The 21,736-nt window shown below is 47.1% G+C and overlaps 1 protein-coding gene across 4 annotated transcripts in view; it reads left to right on the top strand.

The window, feature by feature from the left end:
• The window catches only part of DISC1 (disrupted in schizophrenia 1), a 357,514-nt gene that overhangs the window by 126,096 nt on the left and 209,682 nt on the right, over positions 1–21,736 (top strand). For all 4 annotated transcript variants that reach the window (XR_002338808.1, XM_021073577.1, XM_021073579.1 and 1 more), the window contains one exon: positions 1,294–1,520. Coding sequence is in view for 3 of the 4 variants with exons in the window: in XM_021073577.1 (XP_020929236.1) it covers positions 1,294–1,520 (227 nt within the window). In the remaining variant the exon portion in view is untranslated. The remainder of the gene's footprint in view (positions 1–1,293; positions 1,521–21,736) is intronic.

Genomic DNA, 21,736 nt, shown 5'->3' with positions numbered 1-21,736 from the left:
AAGAATAGGGGATGGGGATTGAAAGGCTGGAAGGAGGGAGGTCGGATGGGAGGCAGTGTCAGTGACAATCTGGGACCACGGGATGCAGGCTGCTTTCCTCTTAGGATGCCTTAGTGGTGCATCTTCTGTGTCTCCTCCTCCATTTCCTCCCTCCCCTGGAAGAGGGGTCAGCAGGTGGAGTTGTGGGTGATCTGTACCTTGGAGCTGAGAAGGTGTGGGGGAGAGATGGGGAGACAGCAAGGATTAGAGCTGTGCTCTTATTAGCCAGAAACCGAGGTGCAGAAGTGGGAGTATGTTCATTAAAAGAGTTTCATTTCATTTTATTTTATTTTTGTCTTGTTTTGTCTTTTCTAGGGCCTCACCCGCGGCATATGGAGGTTCCCAGGCTAGGGGTCTAATCGGAGCTGTAGCCGCTGGCCTACGCCAGAGCCACAGCAACACAGGATCCGAGCCAGGCCACAGCTCATGGCAATGCCGGATCCTTAACCCACTGATTGAGGCCAGGGATCGAACTTGCAGTCTCATGGTTCCTAGTTGGATTTGTTAACCACTGCGCCATGACGGGAATTCCAAAAGTTTCATTTTAGATTCAGAATCCTATGGCAGGAAGATGACCATCTACTATGACGGCGTGCGCACAGTGGGCCTTCATTTACCTGCTGCTTGTTTTATTTGTTGACCTTCAGATGGGATGCTCCTTGATTCCTTGGATTTCAGTTTGTCGTATTAGTGGAAATTGAATTTACTTAATATTTTTATGAACTGTAGACTGCGTAGCACTCTCTGGGGCATCTCCTTGTTCTTTCGATCCTGTCAACTTGAGAAGCTGGGATTTCTAATCTTTTCCCACGTGCTCAATTGGCACGTTTGGGGACAGGCCAGCCAAGGCTTGTGTGCTTTTCTTTTATGATCTGTGGCTCGTGTTACCTGCTTAGCTGGCATCTCAAGTCCATGAAGTTTGTTGCCCTACATTCTAGCTCTTTCAACTGAAATGCAGTTAAGTCATGTATATATTTCCCGGGTTCTTCCAAGTCAAATTCTTGGCTCCACCGCCTGGAGTGACTTACTGCTCTGGAGGGAATGTTTTTCCTTGTGCCAACTAATCGGAAGTACAGAGCTGGCATGATTTTTCCAGTCCAGCAAAACTCCCCAAATCTTCCTGCCACCAAAGGGGTCTTTGAGGCTCTCCTGCATACACATGGCAGACTCTCATGTCAAGGCCTCATTACCAGCAGTGCAGTTGGCCATGAGTGAGCTTAGTTTATAAAAATCTGCTCTGTTCATTCTCTACAGAAAGAAATCGAAGCGCTCCAAGCCAGGATGTCTGTACTAGAAGCAAAAGATCAACAGCTGAGACAGGAAATAGAAGCACAGGAGCACCTCCTCCCGTGGCAGGGCTGCGACCTCGTGGGCGGAATGTCCCTGGGCGAGCTGCAGGAGGTCAGCCAGACCTTGCAGGACACCCAGGCCTTGGCCAATCAGATTCCTGTCCATGCAGAGCCACCCGAAAGCATAAGGAGGTACTGGTGCTTTCCTACCTGACTTTGGCTGTCTCACCTGGGGCATCTGTTTATGCGATTGATTTTGTCTGCTGTACCTCATATTTAAATATTTTCCAAGCCATCCTGTTTTTTTTTTTTTTTTTCAGCCTCTTTGAGGCATATGGAGGTTCCCAGCTAGGGGTTATATCAGAGCTGTAGTCGCCGGCCTATGCCACAGCCACAGCAAGGCCAGATTGAAGCTGTGTCTGTGACCTACACCACAGCTCAGGGCAACGCCAGATCCCTGGCCCACTGAGCGAGGCCAGGGATGGAACATGCATCCTCATGGATACTAGTCAGGTTCATTTCCACTGAGCCATGACGGGAACTCCCATGCTTTATTTTTTCAAGGGAAGCACTGTCAGTATTTTAAGTGGCAAAATTCTTCATTGTGTGGGACAGTCCTGCGCTTCTCAGGAATACTTTATACGCTGGCTGTCCAACCTATTAAATTCCACTCTTCCTCTCCTTTCTGATATGCATCTTCCCCATTTCCAAACATCCCTTTGAGTTCTGCTGGAATTCATTTGGTTGGAGATTCTGATGCTGACCTTTGCTGAGAATGATCATCTGGAGAGAGGAGAGGGGTGAGCCATTTATAAGGGGAGAGACTAGGAGTTGCCCCAGTGGCGAAATGGGATTGGCAGTGTCGCCTCAGCACCAGGATGCAGGTTTGAGCCCCAGCCTGACACAGTGGGTTAAGGATCCTGCATTGCAGCAGCTTAGGTTGCAACTGCAGCTGGGATCTGATCCCTGGCCCAGGAACTCCATATGCTGTGGGGCGGCCAAAAAAGAAAAAATAAAAAGAGACTCAAACAATGACCTGGAAGAACACATTATTACTCTCGGTAGCTGACAGTTTATTGAGTCTCACTGTGGGCCAGGCACAGTGCTAAGCTTTACTCTATGAGTTGCTTCTATTATTATATATCCATTTTACAGATGAGGAAAAGAAAGTTGAAGGAGGTTAAATAATTTGCCCAGAGCCTCAGTTAATATTAGGCAACACCAATGCTTCCATTTCCGTTCATTACTTCGAAGCCTAGTTTCTTATCCACTCGCGATGGAGGGACAATTTTCCGTGAATTGTGTGTTGTGGAATATCCACAAGATAACACACATACTTCTTGCCTTTCCGGAGGTTATAATCTTACTTTGGCGAAAGACAGAGCCTACCCTGGCTCACATTAGACAGAGTGAGCAGTGGCCAGATGAACACGTAAATGATAGTAAGGGGAGCAAGGGCTGAGGGTGTAGAGTGATGAGAGGGGTTAATGCTCTGGTTGGTTCTTTTTTTATATTATTTTTATTTTTTTATCATTTTGTATTTTTAGGGCCACACCTGCGACATGCGGAGGTTCCCAGGCTAGGGATCTAATGGGAGCTACAGCTGCTGGCCTACGCCACAGCCATAGCAACGCCAGATCCAAGCCGCGTCTTTGACCTACACCACAGCTCACGGCAATGCAGGATCCTTAACCCGCTGAGAGAAGCCAGGGATTGAATTTGCAACCTCATGGTTCCTAGTCAGATTTGTTTCTACTGCGCCATGATGGGAACTCCTCTGATCTGTTCTTATGCTGAAGAAAATGCTTAAGAAAACCTTATCACCTGTAGCAGCTGAGAATGTGGTCTCTGCCATCTGATTACCTGGAGTTGAACCCTCACTCAACCACTGATTACCTGGAACCGCTACCTGTTACTGGGGGGAGGGCTGAGCTGTTGTGCGGACAAACTGAATTAATACACATAAACTTCTGTATGTGTGTATGCCGGGGTGGTGGCACATGCTTTCCTGTGCTTTTGGTCTGTTATTTTTGTCCTGGGGGTTCAGTTTTCTGCAGGCCCTCAAGCTGCCTTATGCCGTGTCTTAGACCATCTAGTGAATAACTAACTACCCCTCACACAGGTATCATAGCTGATCCAGCCCACAGAGGTCTTGGATGTTGGTTCATGGGGGCTGCTCATGATGCAAGCCTGCCCTTCCAGCCTTGACACTTCCCTGCAGGAGGCTCACCACGCTCCATGCTCAGGGCCCTGGAGAAGTAGAAGCCATGCGGGCTGTGGCCACATTTTAGCCGAAGGAAACTGACCATTCAATCCTTCTGTGCTCCTCCTTCATCTCCCATTCCTTACAGTACTGCCTTGGCCCCTAAGCATCTTTCCTACACCTGCTTGCTTTGTCCTCCTGTGGAAGTCATTCCACACACACACACACACACACACACACACACACACACACACGTGTGCGCATGCATACACACACATGCACACACATAACAATACACACATACACATATGCACATACATACACACACGTTCATATACACAGGCACACGCACACACACAACACATATGCATATACACATATGCACGTATATACACACATGCATATACACACATGCACATGCACACAGGCACATATACACACACACACACTTATACACACACACTTATGCACACCTGAACACCTGCACATATACACAGACATACGTACACACATGCCTACAACATGCACACATGCACGCACATATATACACCCATACACACAAATGCACACACATACACATGATATTACCCATTAATTCCATGTATAACCACATGTAATTAATTATACATGTGATTATTATGTATAATGCAATTAATATATGCATTATATGAGACATTACATGTGTATGTGGAATATGTATAACATATAAGGTACAATATACATATACATTTATTTTTACACTTATAAATGACTATATTTGTACATGATGCTTAAAGTGAGCTTTTTTGGCTCCCATCGTCCAGGTGTGTCCCATGTATTTCTCCTTTTGCTTCGAATGGCCCAGGGGTTAGTTTTGCTACTCTTCTGTCTCTCACAAGGTCTTTGAGGGAAAACTAAGGGCAGGCTTCACTTAGAACCACCTCTGTCTCTAACAAAGCCTCTGTATATTGAGCCGTTTTCCTGGGTGGCACACCTGCACATGTGCCCTGTTGCTGTAGAGAGAAGAGCCATGGCAGAGGGCCGGCCTCCTCATGTGCTAACTCATGGCGTGGTGGGCAGCTGTTCTTGTTATCCTCGTTTTACACTTGAGGAAATGAAAACTCGGAGTTTCTTGGAGCTGCAGCTAGTCAGAGACCTACTTATATTCGTCCACAGCTGCCTGTGGGTCTGACCGATAAAAGATAGTTTTGGAGTTCCCACTGTGGCTCAGCAGATTAAGGACCCAACATAGTGTCTGTGAGGATGTGGGTATGATCTCTGGCTTGCTCAGTGGGTTAAGGATCCAGCACCGCTGTGAGCTGTGGTGTAGGTCGAAGATGTGGCTTGGAGCCCATGTTGCTGTGGCTGTGGTGTAGCCGGCAGTCGTTACTCTGATTCGACCCCTAGCCTGGGAACCTCCATATGCCACGGGCGCGGCCGTAAAAAGAAAACAAAAAAAAGACAGTTTCTACCTAGAGATCTCTGAGTCTAGAACCGGGAACTCCAGAGTGTGGTAGGCGGACGGAGGGGCCTCTGGGCTCAGATCCTGTCATTTCTGGTCTATTACTCTGCTCCTGTGCTCCAGCTTGCCTTTTAGTCAGGATGAGACGCGGACGAAATAAATGTGTGATTTTTGCCCCGTCATCCAGCGTTCTCGTCAACCTAACAGGCTCTGGGAAGAGCTTTCTGAGTTTGTGGTAATCCGATTTTGTGCCGCTGTCAGAGCAATCAGATCTCAGGATGGTCTTTGAACATGGTGCCATGCTGTCTGGGGCCCCTTGGGGTGAGCCCATCACCCCCAAACCCACAAGCTCTCAGGGAGGTTACAGGGTTCAGATCAAGAGCATTTTGTGCTGCTGTGCCCGAGGGAACACCTGAGCATCTCAGGGCCCTGAGGGCTGTGTGCTGGAGGGCATTTTTGAGATAGAAAGACTAAGTGTTGCAAGGAGAGGCTGGGAGGGAAAATTCTGGAATCATTAAAGATAAAAAGCAACATGGGCCATTAGATGGCTAATGGATAGTGACCTTCCCTTTGTGCTGAGGCCACTGGGAGGTGCCTGCTGTCTGGGTTCCTCGTTGTTAGCACAGCTAGTGCCTCGTGGAATTTCATCTTGCTGGAGCATAACCACCCTGAGATGTCCTTGTCATCTGGGCCACCCTGCAGGAGCACCTCCATTGCTTACTTAGTGGTGCGAAGGGTGAGGGTGAGGTGCCTCCCTGCCTCGGGGCATTTTGGTGCGTGCAGGTGCCGGCTTTGACTGGTGGACTTTCTCTCTTCTACTTGGGGAAGTGTGGCGTGTGTTGCTCCTGGATGTGGAAAACCATCCTTGTTAGGTATGCTTTTCCTAAGAAGGAAAACCCACTTTTTCCGAGTTGACAGGTGGTGCTACTATGGACTCCCAGAAATGGAGCATTTGAAAGAAGCCAGTGGTCCACAGACCAGAGATTGCCTGGCCTAGTGTGATCCCATTAATCTAGGTTTTCCTGTAAGGGACTGGTTCTCTTTCAGAATGCTGAAAGAGACTCGGGGGTATAGCTCATACATACCCCAGCCAGAAGAACGCGTCTTATTGGCATCGGTGGCTGTCTCTGTTTTTGGTGAGAGTACAGCTGATCCCTGAGCCACGTGGGGATTAATCCATATAGAATTTGTAGTCGGCCCTCCGTTTCCATGGTTCCTCTGTATCCGCAGATTCAACCAACCCCTGACCACGTGGTACTGTAGTGTTTCCTATTGAAAAATATCTGCATGTAAGTGGACCCCTGCAATGCAAACCCGAGTCATTCAAGGGTCAACTATAGCTTCTTCTTAGGCCAGATGGAGAGATCCAGACAACTTGTGAAACAGGAAAATCTTGGTTTTATGAAGAGACGTGACATGTCTAGTGTGGTCACAGAAATCTGGAGAAACAGACCACTCCACGTCCTAACTGTCATTATCACCATCCAGAAGGGTTTTTCCTAGAGGCCAGCCATTATAAACTCAGGATGCCATCTGGGGAGGAGCTGCTTCTGATCTCCTCGACTTAATAATGGGCACGTTCCAAGGTGAGGCTGTGCTTCTCCTTCCTGGATAAGCCACAAGTCCGGCTTGACAAGGACCTTCTAAGAGCACTTGGTGTTTCTTAGCATATCCCTGGTGGAGGCTCTGTGCTCACTGGGGCGCCGTCATTTCTGACTCTAGCTTGCATTTTTTGACCAACATTCAAGAAAGACTGCAAGTAGAAGGGTGCGTGCTGGGGACGTGAGATATTTGGATATTATAATAGAAATCAAAGCATCAGTTTGAATTTTTGGATTTCTGTGTTTTGGATGAAGAGCTTCTCAGACATCATAGGTGTGTTTTATTTTTATTTTTTATTTTTATTTTTTTTGTCTTTTTGCCTTTTCTGAGGCCGCTCCTGCGGCATATGGAGTTTCCCAGGCTAGGGGTCGAATTGGAGCTGTAGCTGCCGGCCTACACCAGAGCCACAGCAACGTGGGATCCGAGCCGTGTCTGCAACCTACACCACAGCAGACGAACCCACAACCTCATGGTTCCTAGTCGGATTTGTTAACCACTGCGCCACGACGGGAACTCCCATGGCTGTGTTTTAATAGAGCCCAAGAGAATGGCTTTCCTCCAGGAAACAAGAGGAGAGCATTTTGAAGTACCTGGGTGTCAGGAACCCCACAGTATGGAAGCTGATGGGGCAGGGGTACGTGAGGGGCAGGAGCCACGCCAGAGGTGTGTTCCCTGGAACTTCCCTCGTCGCTGGGATTCCAGCTCTCGGCTTTAGAACAACTTCCTTGTTTCCTCCTGCAAGTCTTTGATGAGAAATGTCTAGATGGACGTCTCTTCTCTAGTGAACTGGTCCTTCTCACTCCCTCCCATGCTGACTCCGCTCCCCTTCTCTGTAGTGGGATTGGGGTGGCGGGGGGAAGGATGGGCACCCAGGGAGAAAGGAGGTGACCATTTCCGGTGTTTTCCTGGATCTCGTCCCTGCCTGTGGGGCGTGAGTGTCCATCTGTTTGTTTCCGTGAATGAAGTAGGGTGGTGATTTGTGGCTTATTTGTCTCCAGGGCTGGCCATCAGCTGAGTGACACTGCCCTCGGTCTGTCAAACATCAGTTGTTGGGGGGGGTGGATTTGGCTGTGACCCTGAGGAGCAGCATAGCTTCAGGCTGCCTGTAAATCGAGGTGGGAATAATCAGAGTAGTAACAGCAGAGCTGAGTGAGGACCTTCTGACATTCTTTATAGATGCTCGGCTGGTTAGTATTAGTCTGTGGTGAGTTCTTCATTCTTCAGCTCCTGGAATTCTTCATGCTTTGTGTGAAATGTGTTCTGGCAGCTAGTGGATCAATTGTCTCTCGTTGTATGTTTGGAAGAAACATGTCACATCTTCTTACAAACCTTTGGCACACGCTGTGAAACAAACTCAACCCCTGGTTACAGTGAGGCTGGCTGGACCTGGGTGGGTGCATCTCAGCTGTGGGGAGTCGGGATGGGGGGCCAGGCCTGCTCCCTCGTCCCCACTGCTTAACCGCTCAGGGTCCCCAACAATTAGAGGCTGAAAGACTACGGAAGTTGCCCCAGCTTCCCCGTCATACTTGCCCTCCGCCCACCAGGAGCAGCCCGGCTGAAGGTATGGCTCTTCATGTAAGATTTGCAGTAATGAAATTCAGCAGTTCACAATTGGCTGGAAAAAAATCAATGGCCCCCTTTCCCCTCAGATATGCATCTCATTAGAATGAAGAAGACACGGTGAAACAGCAAGGCCTGAAAACGGAGCCCAGGACCTGGGAGGAGTGTGGTAGATTCTCAAAGGGTGTATGCAGCCACATGTGTCCCCATTGATGCACTGCCCCTGCCCCCATGGGATCAGGACAAATCAGAGAAAAAGAAAACAAATCGGATTCAAAAGAAATGCCTGTGGTCTCCAGACTTCTCCACTTGCTGTGACTGTGTTCTTCCGTCTCTGCTTCTGGTCTTTGCTTTCCTTTCTTCTGTGTCTCTTTGTTTTTCACCCATCTCATCGAGAATGCTGGCTGGAGGAGTTCCCATTGTGCCTCGGCAGTAATGAACTTGACTAGTATCCATGAGGACTTGGATTTGGTCCCTGCCCTTGCTCAGTGGGTTAAGGAGCTGGCATTGCCGTGAGCTGTGGTGCAGGTTGCGCATACGGCTCAGATCTGGCGTTGCTGTGGCTGTGGTGTAGGCCGGCAGCTGCAGCTGCAGCTCTGATTCGACCCCTAGCCTGGGAACTTCCATATGCTGCAGGTACAGCCCTAAAACCCCCCAAAAGCCAAAAAACCAACCAACCAAGCAAACAAACAGAACACTGGCTTGACAGGACAGAGAGCATCAGGAATCGTCTGAAAGAGGAGGACCACTTTGCATTCCTCCAACAGCCGTAGATAGCCCGACTTTTTTTCCTTTCTTTCTTTCTTTCTTTCTTTCTTCCTTCCTTCCTTCCTTCCTTCCTTCCTTCCTTCCTTCCTTCCTTCCTTTCCTTCCTTCCTTCCTTCCTTCCTTCCTTCCATCCTTTCTCTCTCTCTCTCTTTTTCTTTCCTTTCGAGTGGATTCCTTGCTTTTCCCTGGAATCCACGACACAGACAAACCTTTGCCCAGAGAATCAGTGCAGTGAGGTTGGAGCATGGGAACCATGTAAAACTGATGCTTCTTGCAGGGAGGCCTCCTTGATTGGACGGCTCCCCAGTGTTCGGGACAGCTCTCGTCTTTATTGTGTCTGTCTGTCTTCTTTAGATGTGTAATAATAATACGTGCATTTAAATATCACTTTTTAAACTTTTTTTTTTTTTTTTTTTTTTTTTTTTTTTTTTTTTACAAAATGTTAAGTTTTGCTCATAATAACCCCATAAGGTATATTGGACAGCATACTGGTGTTTGCAGTACTTTTGCAGATGAGGGTCCAAAGTTCACACAGCAGTCATGTCTTGACATCTTTGGCCAGTTTCTGACATAGGAGTGAGAGAGCTGGTTAACACTGACTGCCCGGGAGACAGTGGAGCTTGGAGCCAAGTGTCAGGCAAACAACGGGAAGGCATGCCGTTGGGTAGAGCCTGGGTTGTGGGTCTGAGCCCAGAGAATGATGCCGTTCCAGGCCAGCGAGTTGTCTCTGTGCCCCATGGATCGCCTGGTGTCACCTGAGAGAGATGGTGGCAAACGGGGCTCTAAACGCAGGCAGCCCAGGGAGACCCCTGGGCAACCGGCTCAGGTCAGAGAAGGGGGCCAGCAGTTCCAAAGACAAGAGGGCAGGAGAGGAAGTGCCTGGCACCAGAGGGACAGGGAGTCTTGTTTATAAAGTGAAGGCTTGAACTAGAGGATGCTGGCAGCCCCTTCCAGATCTAGAACACTTTGCACATTCAGAGGCTGTAAAATAGGTTAAAATAAACTGTTTTGAAAAAAACAGTAATTATGTTCCTCATGGCCCCCAAGTAGGTTCCCTGGGTAGACAAGGACTGTCTATGCCTCGGTGCTCAGCTTCTTTCTTTTCTAAACGAGTCATTGCTCACGACGAGCAGGCACTAGACATGGATGGATGGAGCTGACATCACCCTGTGGCTGCTGTTCAGAATTGGGAACTTGAGCTCCCATTTCCTTTGGAAAGTCATCTTCACAGGCAATCAGACACGTTAACTGAGCCGCAGCTTGGAAAGGAAGGAAGAGACAAAAATAACACCTATCTGGACGGGTCTAGACGCCACTCACTGGAGAAAATAGGACCCTGACTCCTCTTTTTTTTTGTTGGGTGTATTTGAGAAATCCAAGGGAGGAATCTCATCTCACAGATGAAAAAAAGCAACTTTATTCTGTGCTAGAGTAAACTTACTATGATTTTTAAAAAACACAGGGCGTTCCCATTGTGGCTCAGCAGAAACGAATCTGACTAGTAACCATGAGGTTGTGGGTTCAATTCCTGGCCTCGCTCAGTGGGTTAAGGATCTGGTGTTGCTGTGAGCTGTGGTGTAGGTTGCAGATGTGGCTTGAATCCTATGTTGCTGTGGCTGTGGTGTAGGCCAGCAGCTGTAGCTCCGATTTGACCCCCAGCCTGGGAACCTCCATATGCCACAGGAGGTTCCCTAAAAAGCAAAAAAAAAAAAAACAAAAAACAAACCCAAACCAAAAAAACCCCCAAAACCATAGAACAAAGGAGCGTGAAAAAGTAGCTATATATTTTTTTCATTTTTATTTTTATTGACGTGTAGTTGATTTACGATGTTGTGTTAGTTTCAGAGTTAGAACAAAGTGATACAATTATCCATTCTTTTTCAGATTCCTTTCTGATATAGGTTATCACCAAATATTGAGTAGAGTTCCCTGTGCTATACGGCAGGTCCTTGTTATTTATTTTTGTATATAGTACTGTGTATATGTTGATCCCAAATTCCTAATTTACTCCCCCCCACCTTTCTGGTTATATATTTTTAAAGATTGCATTTTAATATTTTACAAATTCCCTATGCTTTGTTTTCTTCAAGGGGTTTATACCTATTATTTTTATTATTTAGGTTGTTCTTTTTTGGAGATTTATAATATCTAGCATCCATTCCTCTCCTATAACTTAATTATCTGATGAATTATTTTCAACTAGAGCCTCATGGGTTCTCCAAGATGGGACATGATTACCTTGAAATGATTGTAGCTGGTTCTTCTTGTGCTGTGGCTGTGACTCACCTTTTGGCCTATGTGAGTGCATTTTAAGAGTTCTTCTTCTGGTCAATTTCTGTTTTTTAATTTTTCATTATTATCAACTTTGAGAACTGTCCTGCGCTGACTTTCTTGGTCATTTGTGTGTTTTATACAATCCCCCATCCCTTTTCATCAAATTTTCTTCTTCCTGACATATCCCAAGAATGTTTTCCTGTCTGCAGGCTCTGTGTTTTCAGTCTCTGCTTTTCATTTTTCCAATGTGGAAGGAATCCGCCAGTCCAGACTGTTCTTTAGACCTTGAGCTGAAGGTTGAAGCTCTTCTGGCAGAAGTGATTCCGTTCTGCTCAGAGAGCCCCTTTCTCAGGGACGGTGGTGAATAGCCCTAGGTCGGGAATGCCAGCTCAGTGCTGGATGGGACTTTATTATTATTATTTTTTATTTTTTAAAGCTTTATTGATGTAGAGTTGATTTACAAGATTGGGATCTTTTCTGCTGTGCAACAGAGTGATTCAGTGATACCTGTACACACATCCATTCTCTTTCAGATTCTTTCCCCTCATGGATGATCACAGAATATCGGGTAGAATTCCCTGTGCTTTACAGCAGGTCCCCATTGGCCAGTCGCTCCGTGTACCTCAGAGCTGGCTGGGACTTCAATCAGTTATCAGCACATCTTTTCCAAGCTGCTCAAGGGCTGATGGATCCACCCTGTCCTGACTTGCAGGCTCCTGGGCTGACAAACCAGAACCTCTCAGTTTTCCTTTAGACACCTGTGGGGTGGTGGTGGGGGAGGGTGGCCCTGTGCCTTGTACCTGAGGTCGTCTTATAGCCATGCTCTCCCGCCTGCCACTATCGTCGCTACTGTGTGTGCCCTTTTTGGCAAACCTCCTCAGCTTCCTCTTTGAGTTGCACTGCTGCTACTGGTGTTGGAGTCCTTAGTCAAGTACTTGTTTGGTCAACTGGACTTTTTTTCCCCTGCTGTTTAATTCATTTTGGTCACCAGCAGTCTATTTTTGCACTCTTCATCCAACAAAATGTGCAAATCTTTAGCTAGATGTTTTAGGAAATGAAATTTATAGTATTCCCCAGTTTCAGGACTCATACCGATGTGTTGCTTTGTCAGTGGATTTGGAAAGAGCCTGAGAGAAACATAGGTTTACACTGTGCCTGTGGTGTTATGTGCGTCTGCCTGTTCTTAGCCAGACGGCAGGTAATTACAGGTGACTCAGAAAAGCATCATAAACCCAAAGCAGAAAGTACAACCTTTTGGATAAACTTCATAGTCATGGAAAGTATACATGCTTAGAAATTTAGGAGGAATAACATCGTTTAAAGCAATTAGGATTAAGTGGAAAAGCCAGCATTTCTTTTTTATTGCTTTTTTCTTCTTTCCTTTTTTTTAGGGCTGCACCCTTGGCTTATGCAAGTTCCCAGGCTAGGGGCTGAATCAGAGATGTAGCTGCCAGCCTACACCACAGCCACCGAAATGTGCCAGATCTGAGCTGCATCTGCAACCTATACCATAGCTCACAGCAATGCCGGATCCTTAACCCACCGAGCGAGGCCAGGGGTCGAACCTGAGTCCTCATGGCTCCTAGTCAGGTTCGTTTCTGCTCAGCCACAGTGGAAACTCCTGCCAGCATTTCTTTTAAAAGCAATGGGAATAAGTAGTCAGAATTAGGGGATAGTGATTGAAATGGAAATCTGATGTTGCCTCTGCATCCCTTAGCAGAATAAACCCAGAGGCAGGATTATATTCCCGCTCCCCCCATCAAATTGTAGTGTTTTAAGGATTGAACTAATAGGAGTGTTTTTTGGTGGAGAAAGACTCCGGAATTGAAATCTTTCTGTTTCAGTACATCTGGGTTATGACAATAGTCGAAAATCTGGAGCTGTCTTGGTTACCAGTCTCAGGAAATAAGAGGCCAGGAGTTTATTTTCTTATATGAGAAAAAGCTATCTTTAAACAGCTTGGGAGGAAGGGGTAGAAAGGAGGCTTAAGATCTAAACGAAGATCATCCACAGGTTTGATTCCTCTCATTTTTTTTCATTATTGGACAACTAAGTTCTCCTACAGACAGATGTCTGTAAGTCAAACTGATTTTTGCATATGCATTGTAGTTTCAGTTTGGAATAAGATTATTTGAGAGGTGGCAAGAAAGAGCTGGTTTCATTAACACTTGGAATATCTGGATAAGTCAAAATACCATATTCATCCGTTGGAAATAAAGCTGTGATTCTTGATGGAACTGGACCTAAATGCAAGCCGTGGCTATAAAGTCGGGCTGTGTTTCCCAGTGGAGCTGGATTGGGGCCAGGCTGTGTGTGTGTGTGTGTGTGTGTGTGTGTGTGTGTGTGTGTGTGTGTGTGTGCGCGCGCGCGCCTGAGCTATCTTATTCATATCAGCTAACTTGGGAAATTCTGCAAATGCAGTAAAGTCAGTATTAGCGCTCTTTCTTCTGCTCCGTATCTTCACACCAGCACCTTGACCTTGGAAGTCTTTTCTAAGAAATTGAAATCCCTGAGTGTATTCTCTTTCTCTTTGCTATCCCTTTTCGGAGTACTTATGTGAGTTACACAGATGTATTTTATTAAAAAGAGTTTATGGGAGTTCCTGCCCTGGTACAGCGGGTTAAGAACCTGATTGCAGCAGCTCTGGTAACTAAGGAGGCATGGGTTTGATCCTTGGCCCAGCACAGTGGGTTAAAGGATCTGGCATTGCTGCAGCTGTGGTGTAGGTCACAGCTGTGGCTCAGATTCAGTCCTTGGCCTAGAAACTTCCATATGCTGCCAGTGCTGCCATAAAAAAAAATAGTTGTTTATGGTGTAATAACAGGACATGTCAGACTCAGTTTGCTGAGTGTGTTGGAGAATTTGGAAGTATCCTCATTAAAGTGTAGACACAGGATCCCTGAAATTCAGAGAAATATTCTGTCACTAATGTGAGTCACTAATGTGCTCCACATTCAGAGAAAGAATCATAAGGCTAAAGGTCCAAGTACTTCTCTGGCCAGTTTTGCTGCAGTTCTTTCGTTTAATCTCCTTTGCTTCAGTCAGAGGAGAAAACACCAAAGGTACTTACTTCACCCTGGTTAAAAATTCATGTCCTCAATTTTTGTCAGATTACTCGAAAATATTTCTTAATCTAATTTAGGTATGGCTGGTTGTGGGAATGATTTATTTCTGGTGTTCCTGTTATGGCTGAGCAGGTTAAGGACCTGATTATTGTCTCTGCGAGGATATGGGTTCGAGCCCTAGCCTCACTCAGTGGGTTAAGGATCCAGTGTTGCTGTGAGCTGTGGTGTAGCACGCAGATGTGGCTCGGATCCCGTGTTGCTGTGGCTGTGGCGTAGGCTGGGAGCTGCAGCTCTGATTCGACCCCTAGCCTGGGAACTTCCATATGCTGCAGGTGTGGCCCTAAAAAGCAAAAACAAAAACAAACAAACAAAAAACTTTCTAAACTTCATCTGCCCACAGTCCCCTAAATATGAATTAGCTGTTGGACCAGCATGAGTGGGTCTGTCGCATGTGTGGTTTCTGTGCTTCTGAACCCCCACTGAACCTGATGGAGGTTACTTGCTGTGCCCAAGGTGATGAGCATGGCCTGCAGGATGCCAGGGCTTGGTTTGAATCTCTCTCCACTGTGTGCAGCCTTTCCCAAGAGTAAATGTTCCTAATGGCCAGCTGGAGAGCTTTTACAGCCACAGAAAAAGGCTTGCCTCTGATGAATATATGTGTCCAGTTGTGCCTTTACTAGATCATCTGAAGCCCCAGGGAGTTCTTGGCATTTTTGTTGTCTATGGCCCATGTTTGTCCCACTGGTGACGTGACATTATCAGCTGTGAGGAGAGAAGGGTTGGAGGGAGGAAAAAGGCCACGTAGATAAAATCCTGCATTTCCTAAAGCTGTGTTTGCTGTCACTTTCTTAACCACTTGCCCCTGACAGAAGGTTAGAGGCCTGAGCAGTAATTGGCAAGGTTGTTAACGTCAAGGATTTCTGTGTATAGATTAATTCAAGACCAAGCAGCTTCTATGCCAGGGCACCTGTCATTTGGCTCTTCATGTCAATGTCTAGTTTGCTTCCATTAACCATCTCTCATTCTCAAACTTGTTTTTTCTTAAACGAGACACAGGGGATGGAACTGGGGTTGGGGACAGAGATGGGGGACAGGGGAGACGCCTGAAGACCAAAGGGACATTCCTTCTCCTGTAGCTTTCCCCTAAAATGGGACTTCAGTACAAGGCCACGTATACACGGGCAGGAAGGTGGACCGGCAGTTGCCAGCAGACAATCCACTTTGTGCAGCAACTTCATTCTAAGGGGGAAAACACTTGTCTCTTGCTTAGGAAAAATGGCCCACATTTCTGCCTCTGTCGCTTGTGTTAGCCGGCACTTTATATAACCTATGCATTTTTTTAAGATTCTGCAGCTCTCTATGGATAAAAGAATATTCACCAAAGAAACCTGAGTGGTAAAAATAGGAAAAGACTCTTGGGAGGCGGGTCTGGGACATTGTAAGAAATCACCACTCGCTCCCTTGTTTTGCAAGTGAGGAAATGGAGCCCCAGGAGAAAGTGCCTTATTCAGGGCTCTGCAAAGTTAGCGGGGTGGTGGTGGCATTCTGTGTGTGCCATTGATAAGCCTGTGCCTCCGAGGACAGACAAGTGACGCGAGAGAGTTTGTCCTTCGAAGGCTCGTCCTTGGGGCAGGTGCGTGCCTAGCCTCCTGGACGTGAGTCAGGCTGGTGCTGATGGACAAGGCTAGTGCTGAGGGGGTGTCATGGCGAGCGAGGGCCTTGGTCGTAGAAGGAAGTAGCCCAAACAGAGGAAGAGCGTGTGGGCGGGAGGTGGCTTCTCTAGGATGTGAAGACAGAGTCCTCCAGGCCTCTGACATTGTGGGGCCAGGGGAGGGGACCTGTGGATCTCCTGACCTGGCTTCCCATCCTGGTGTCTGTCCTGCACTGTGATAGGACACTTCCCTGCATGGCCAAGAACTCTCTAAGTAGCGCTGCTTAACCACTGCACGCTGCCCACCCTTGGGAGGAAGGCCATGAGAAGAGGCCGGGGCAGGAAGCAGGCTCCTGGCTCTTGAGGAAGGCATCTCTGCTCTTGGCTGCCTGGACTGGCTCTGGGTGGGCTTGTATTTGCCCCCATAGATGTTTCACTTCAAGAGTAAGGAGGATCAGGCCAGAGCCCTCTCCTGCTCGGGTCTCTGAGATGTGTGGGGAAGTATTAGCGTGGGAAGGTATGGGCTCAAGTTTCTTATAAGGCTTTTGAGTTACGCCTAAGTGACAGCATCTGGAGAAAGCGTAAAGAGTGGCTAGTTGCTATTAAAAGAAGACATGGGAACATGAACATGGGATTCTTTTTCTTTTTTTTTGTCTTTTTAGGGCTGCACCTGCAGCATATGGAAGTTCCCGGGCTAGGGGTCGAATCAGAGCTGCAGTTGCCGGCCTACGTCACAGCCACAGCAACGCCAGATCCGAGCCGTGTCTGCCACCTACACCACAGCTCATAGCAGTGCTGGATCCTTAACCTACTGCCTGAGGCCAAGGATTGAACCCGCATCCTCCTGGATACTAGTCAGGTTCTTAACCTGCTGCTCTGCAGTGCGGACTCTGACATGGAATTCTTGAACAAAATAGAAACCTGATGCAGCTCTAGGTTTTTGAGGAAGATTAGCAAGAGGCCATAAGCACAATCACCCTGAGTTTTGCAGGGTGACCCTCTGGCCTTGGCGTTTATTAGCAGCGAGGACTCATGGGGCTTTGTCTGGAAGCAGGCTCCAGGCTGGGACCTCTGGGTAGCCTCGCTTTCAGCCTTCTAACTCCCTACATGCTTCCCTCCTCGTGCCAGTTTGTATTAATTTGTTACGGCTGCCATAACAAAGTACTGCTGATGGGTGGCTTACATTGATTCCAGTTAGATGTCCAAGATCAAGGTGATGGTGGGGGAGGGGTGGGTGGAAGGATCTGCTCCAAGTGTCCCCTTGGTTTGTAGACCGTCTTCTCCCTGTCTTTTCACACTGTCTTCTTTCTGCGTGCGTTTCTGGGCCCAAATTTCTCCTCCAGTTTTACTGGAGCAGGGCCCACCCTCTCAGCCTCATCTTAACTAATTACATTTTCAGGGACCCTATTTCCAAGTTCTGAGATATGGGGGCTTAGGGTTTTATTTTATTTTATTTTTTTTGCTTTTTAGGAACACACCTGCAGCACATGGAGGTTCCCAGGATAGGGATCCAATCAGAGCTATAGCTGCTGGCCTACACCACAGCCACAGCAATGCCAGATCCAAGCCGCGTCTGCAACCTACACCACAGCTCCTGGCAATGCCGGATCCTTAACCCACTGAGCGAGGCCAGGGATGGAACCCGCGACCTCATGGTTCCTAGTCGGATTCATTTCTGCTGCGCCACGAGAACTTCAGGATATAAACATGAATTTTAGGTGGACAATTCGACTCACACAAAGTCCAGGGAAAGAAACTATCCCAAAGAAAGAAGTCTGAAGTTCCCTGGTGGCTCAGCAGGTTAAGGACCCAGCCTTGTCACTGCAGCGGCTCAGGTCCCTGCTGTGGCAAGTGTTTGATTCCTGGCCTGGGAACTTCTCTGTGCTGTGAGTGCAGCCAAAAAACCCCCCAAAAAACAAAAGAGAGAATTCAAAGAGAGCAGGACTTCTAGGAGGTTGGATTTAGAAAGAGGAGAGGTGGTGTTCCTGAGTGGACGCCACGACCCCCCTGTCTTTAATCTCTTCCTCTCACTGTCACACAGCGCCACCTACAGCAGTGTGGCGAGGAGCAGACAGGGCCTTTAACCCTACTCTCGCTGGGGCAGAGGGGGTGGGACTCAGAGGGAGCCTCTCACCATCCTGTGGATTGAAGGCGCATCTAATAGAGGTGGGGATATTCCCATCATGCTGCACCTGATCCTTTGAAAGAAGATGCTCACCATTCCTCAAGCCTCCACTATGTGCCAAGGGATTCTCAGTGGAAGAACCTGGCCCATGGGGCTTTCCTCCTAGTGGGAGAAGAAACAACAAACAGGGGTATAAACAGTAAACAGAAATCAGTAATAACCATAATAGAGAGTTCCTGTCATGGCTCAGTGGTTAATGAACCCGACTAGTATCCATGAGGACTCAGGTTTGATCTCTGGCCTCGCTCAGTGGGTTAAGGATCCGGCATTGCTGTGAGCTGTGGTGTAGGTCACAGACATGGCTTGGATCCTGCGTGGCTGTGGCTGTGGTGTAGACTGGTGGCTACAGCTCCGATTCCACCCCTAGCCTAGGAAGCTCCCTATGCCTCAGGTGCGGCCCTAAAAAGACAAGACACACACACACACACACACAAAATAATAAATAAATACACTGCATAGTAGGTTAGTAGGTGGTAAGTGCTATAGGGGAAGACACAGGAGAGGTTGTGTCGTTTCAAGTATAGTGGTCAGGCTGGGCTCACGGAGAGGATCAGAGGAGAGTCAGGACTTGGGGAAGGAGGGAGCTGGCCCTGTGTGTGCTTCGTGAGAAGAGCATGCAGGCAGAGGGCCTGCACCAGCCAAGGAAGATTCGAGGAGTGCTGGGAGGCCTCTGTGGCCAGGCAGAGGGAGTCCAGGAGGTTACAGGAGAGGAGGTCAGAGAGGTGACAGGGGATAGGCTGTGTCAGTCCTCATGGATGTGGCTTTATCTGGTGCATTAGAGATCCCGCTGCTGTGCTTGGGAAGGCTCACTCTGGCTACAGTCTTCAGAATAGACTGTAGAGGGGTAAGGGCAAAAGCGGGAGACTAGTTCAGAGGCCACTGCAGCAATGCAGAGGTGGGGACCTGGCTTGGTAGCAGCAGAGGTGGTCCTCTGGTTGGATGCTGTTCCTTAGAACTGTTTCTCACCCCTTAGTCATTGAACCTAAACTGCCTGGCCGATATTCTTCCCTATAAACGTCTGGTTCTGGCCCCTGACCAATTCTTGGTGTATTCTGTTTAGATTAATTCCTTTTTGACTTCAATTCCATTTTTCCTTCTAATTATGGCTGGAAAGCAATCTGTCCCTCCCCAAATTGAATCTTTTATTATTGATATTTTTGGCATCCATGGGAGCATTTTCCCTGTGATATCGCAGGATTTAAGCGATTTTCACCCCTAACCTGAAGCGAAGGAGCTTGTGAGCTTCTGTATTAACCCAGTGGCCCCACAATCATTTTTTTCTTTTTTTAAACTCAAAGACATTTTCACATATGATTTTTTAACAGTCATCTGCATGGTGCTTAGCACCTGCATTGCAAGATGAGAATATTTACAATGTATTGTGGGAGGGGTGCTCAGTCTCCCACTTGGGTAGGTTGAAAATGAAACCCTCTCTTCCACTGAAGCAAACAGAAGAGCTGTTGCATCTCCTCTTGTCCAGCTGCTGCCACACAGAATAGGGACCTTTTTTTCTAGGACCCAGGAGCACCAGTATGTAGGATCTTTTTTTTTTTTTTTTTTTTTCTTCTTTTTAGGGCCTCACCTGCGGCATATGGAAATTCCCAGACTAGAGGTTGAATCAGAGCTGCAGTTGCTGGCCTACACCACAGCCATAGCAACACCAAATCCTTAACTCACTGAGCAAGGCCAGGGATTGAACCCACATCCTCGTGGGTACTAGTAGGGTTTTTCACCCACTGAGAAACAGTGGGATCCAGGATCTTAATAACACACACGATTCATCGTACTATTGAAGATGGAAAATCCCACCTGTATTGGTTTATTAGGGCTGCCATGACAAAGTACCACAGCCGGGGACAGCTCCAACAACAGGAATCTATTGTCTCGTGGTTCTGGAGGCTGGAAGTCCACGATCAAGGTGTGGGTAGAGCTGGTCCCTTCCAAGGCCTTCTTGGCTTGTAGACGGCCGTCTTCTCTCTGTGTCTTTGCATAGTCTTCCCTCTGAGTGTGGCTGAGTCCTAAGTTCCTTTTCTTATAAGGACACCATTCCTATTGGGTTAGGGTCCATCCTAATGAGTGCACTTTAACTGAACCGCCTCTGTAAAGACATCATCTCTGAAAAAGGTCCCATTCTGAGGACACCAACATAATGAATTGGGGATGGGGGGGCACATTCACCCATGATAGACCCCTCTGCATGCAGTTTCCTTTCACCACTGGCAACCCCAAGCCCCCTTGTCCCTGATGTGCTTTCTCTACAGCATATTCTTGTTCACTGTCTCCATTTTTCTTTTATCTTTTTCTTTTTCTCTTGGCTGTGCTCACAGCGTGTGGAAGTTCCCTGGGCCAGGGGTTGAACCCCTGCCACAGCAGTGACAATGCTGGATCCTTCACCTGCTGAGCCACCAGAGAACCCTGAGTCTCAACTTTTCTAAGGCTTGAATTTTGGTCACATGACTTAAGCACCAGTTTGTGAGTAAAGAATAATGTCCCTTCACAAAGAATCACATTGATTGTATTATAAATTTAATTTAACACAGTTCTGAAAGAGAATTCTAAAAATGAGCCTGGACAATGAGCGCATATTTCAAATAAAAACACATCTTCTGGGAGAGGTAGTATAGTTTAGTGGTTAGCAGAAAAGACAGCTAGACTGCCTGGGTTATCAGTTAACCATTTACCAGCTGGCTAACCCTGGGGAAGTTATTTAAATCTCTCCTTGAGTTTTCTTATCTGAAAATGCCGATATTATAGAACCTACTTCATAGAGTTGGAGGATTTCAGACGCTCATCTAAGTAAGGGACCCAAGGAAGAATGCCTGGTACACAGTAAGTGCTTAATAAATGTTTGATACTATTACTCCTAGGGTGGCTGCTTTGAAGGAAGATCCTCATTTGAGTAAATTAGGTCTGGTGTGTTTATTAAAGCATTATCTGCTAATTTGTGGAGAGGACGTGTGTTTCCAGGGTACAGAATTATTTGATGGAGAGGGCAGCGTGTTTTGTCATTAACAATATGCAGGCTTAAGAGAAACATGGAGATGCATCTTTAATCATTGAAGTACATGTAACTCTTGTTTATAACCATTTCACTCCCCTAAACTGGGTGTTTGTCAATTTGCATTCCAACTCCTGAAATCACTGTTCAGGGAGCCCTGGGTGGTGGTGGTATCAGGTGTGTGGGGTGAGTGTGACATCTTCTGTACCCCAGGCCAGACACCCCACTCAATCAGAACAGATCCCCTGTCACCTATTTTACATCTTACTGTTCTGTGTAAAATTTCATTTGAAAGTGCTCTGCGACTAAAAATAGCTCCAAACCCACCAGCATGGTATATAGATTATTCATATTCCTCTGCCCCCCATGGCTTCCTTTCTGTGTATACCCCAGGAATGCGACTAATGCTAATATTAGCCTGAGCGAAACATAATTAGGAGGGTAAATCTATTGCAAAAGTAATATAGCATAAATTAAATAAATTAAATATAAATCAAATCAAATAGAAAACAATGCATTCAATTACCTGCATCACTGCCTCCCTGCTCTAACATGGGTATTTGAGAAGAGTCTGATTTTCTTTCTGGGGTAGGGCCAGAGCTGAGCCAAGACCAGAGAATTGTGTCAACCCCAGGAAGGATGGTGCTTGACCTGTTGGCTA

The sequence above is a fragment of the Sus scrofa genome, chromosome 14 (assembly GCF_000003025.6).
Source record: "Sus scrofa isolate TJ Tabasco breed Duroc chromosome 14, Sscrofa11.1, whole genome shotgun sequence".
In the NCBI taxonomy this organism is placed as follows: Eukaryota; Metazoa; Chordata; class Mammalia; order Artiodactyla; family Suidae; genus Sus; species Sus scrofa.
The sequence above is the reverse complement of the archived record's forward strand: the minus strand, read 5'-3'. Positions and strand labels throughout refer to the sequence as shown.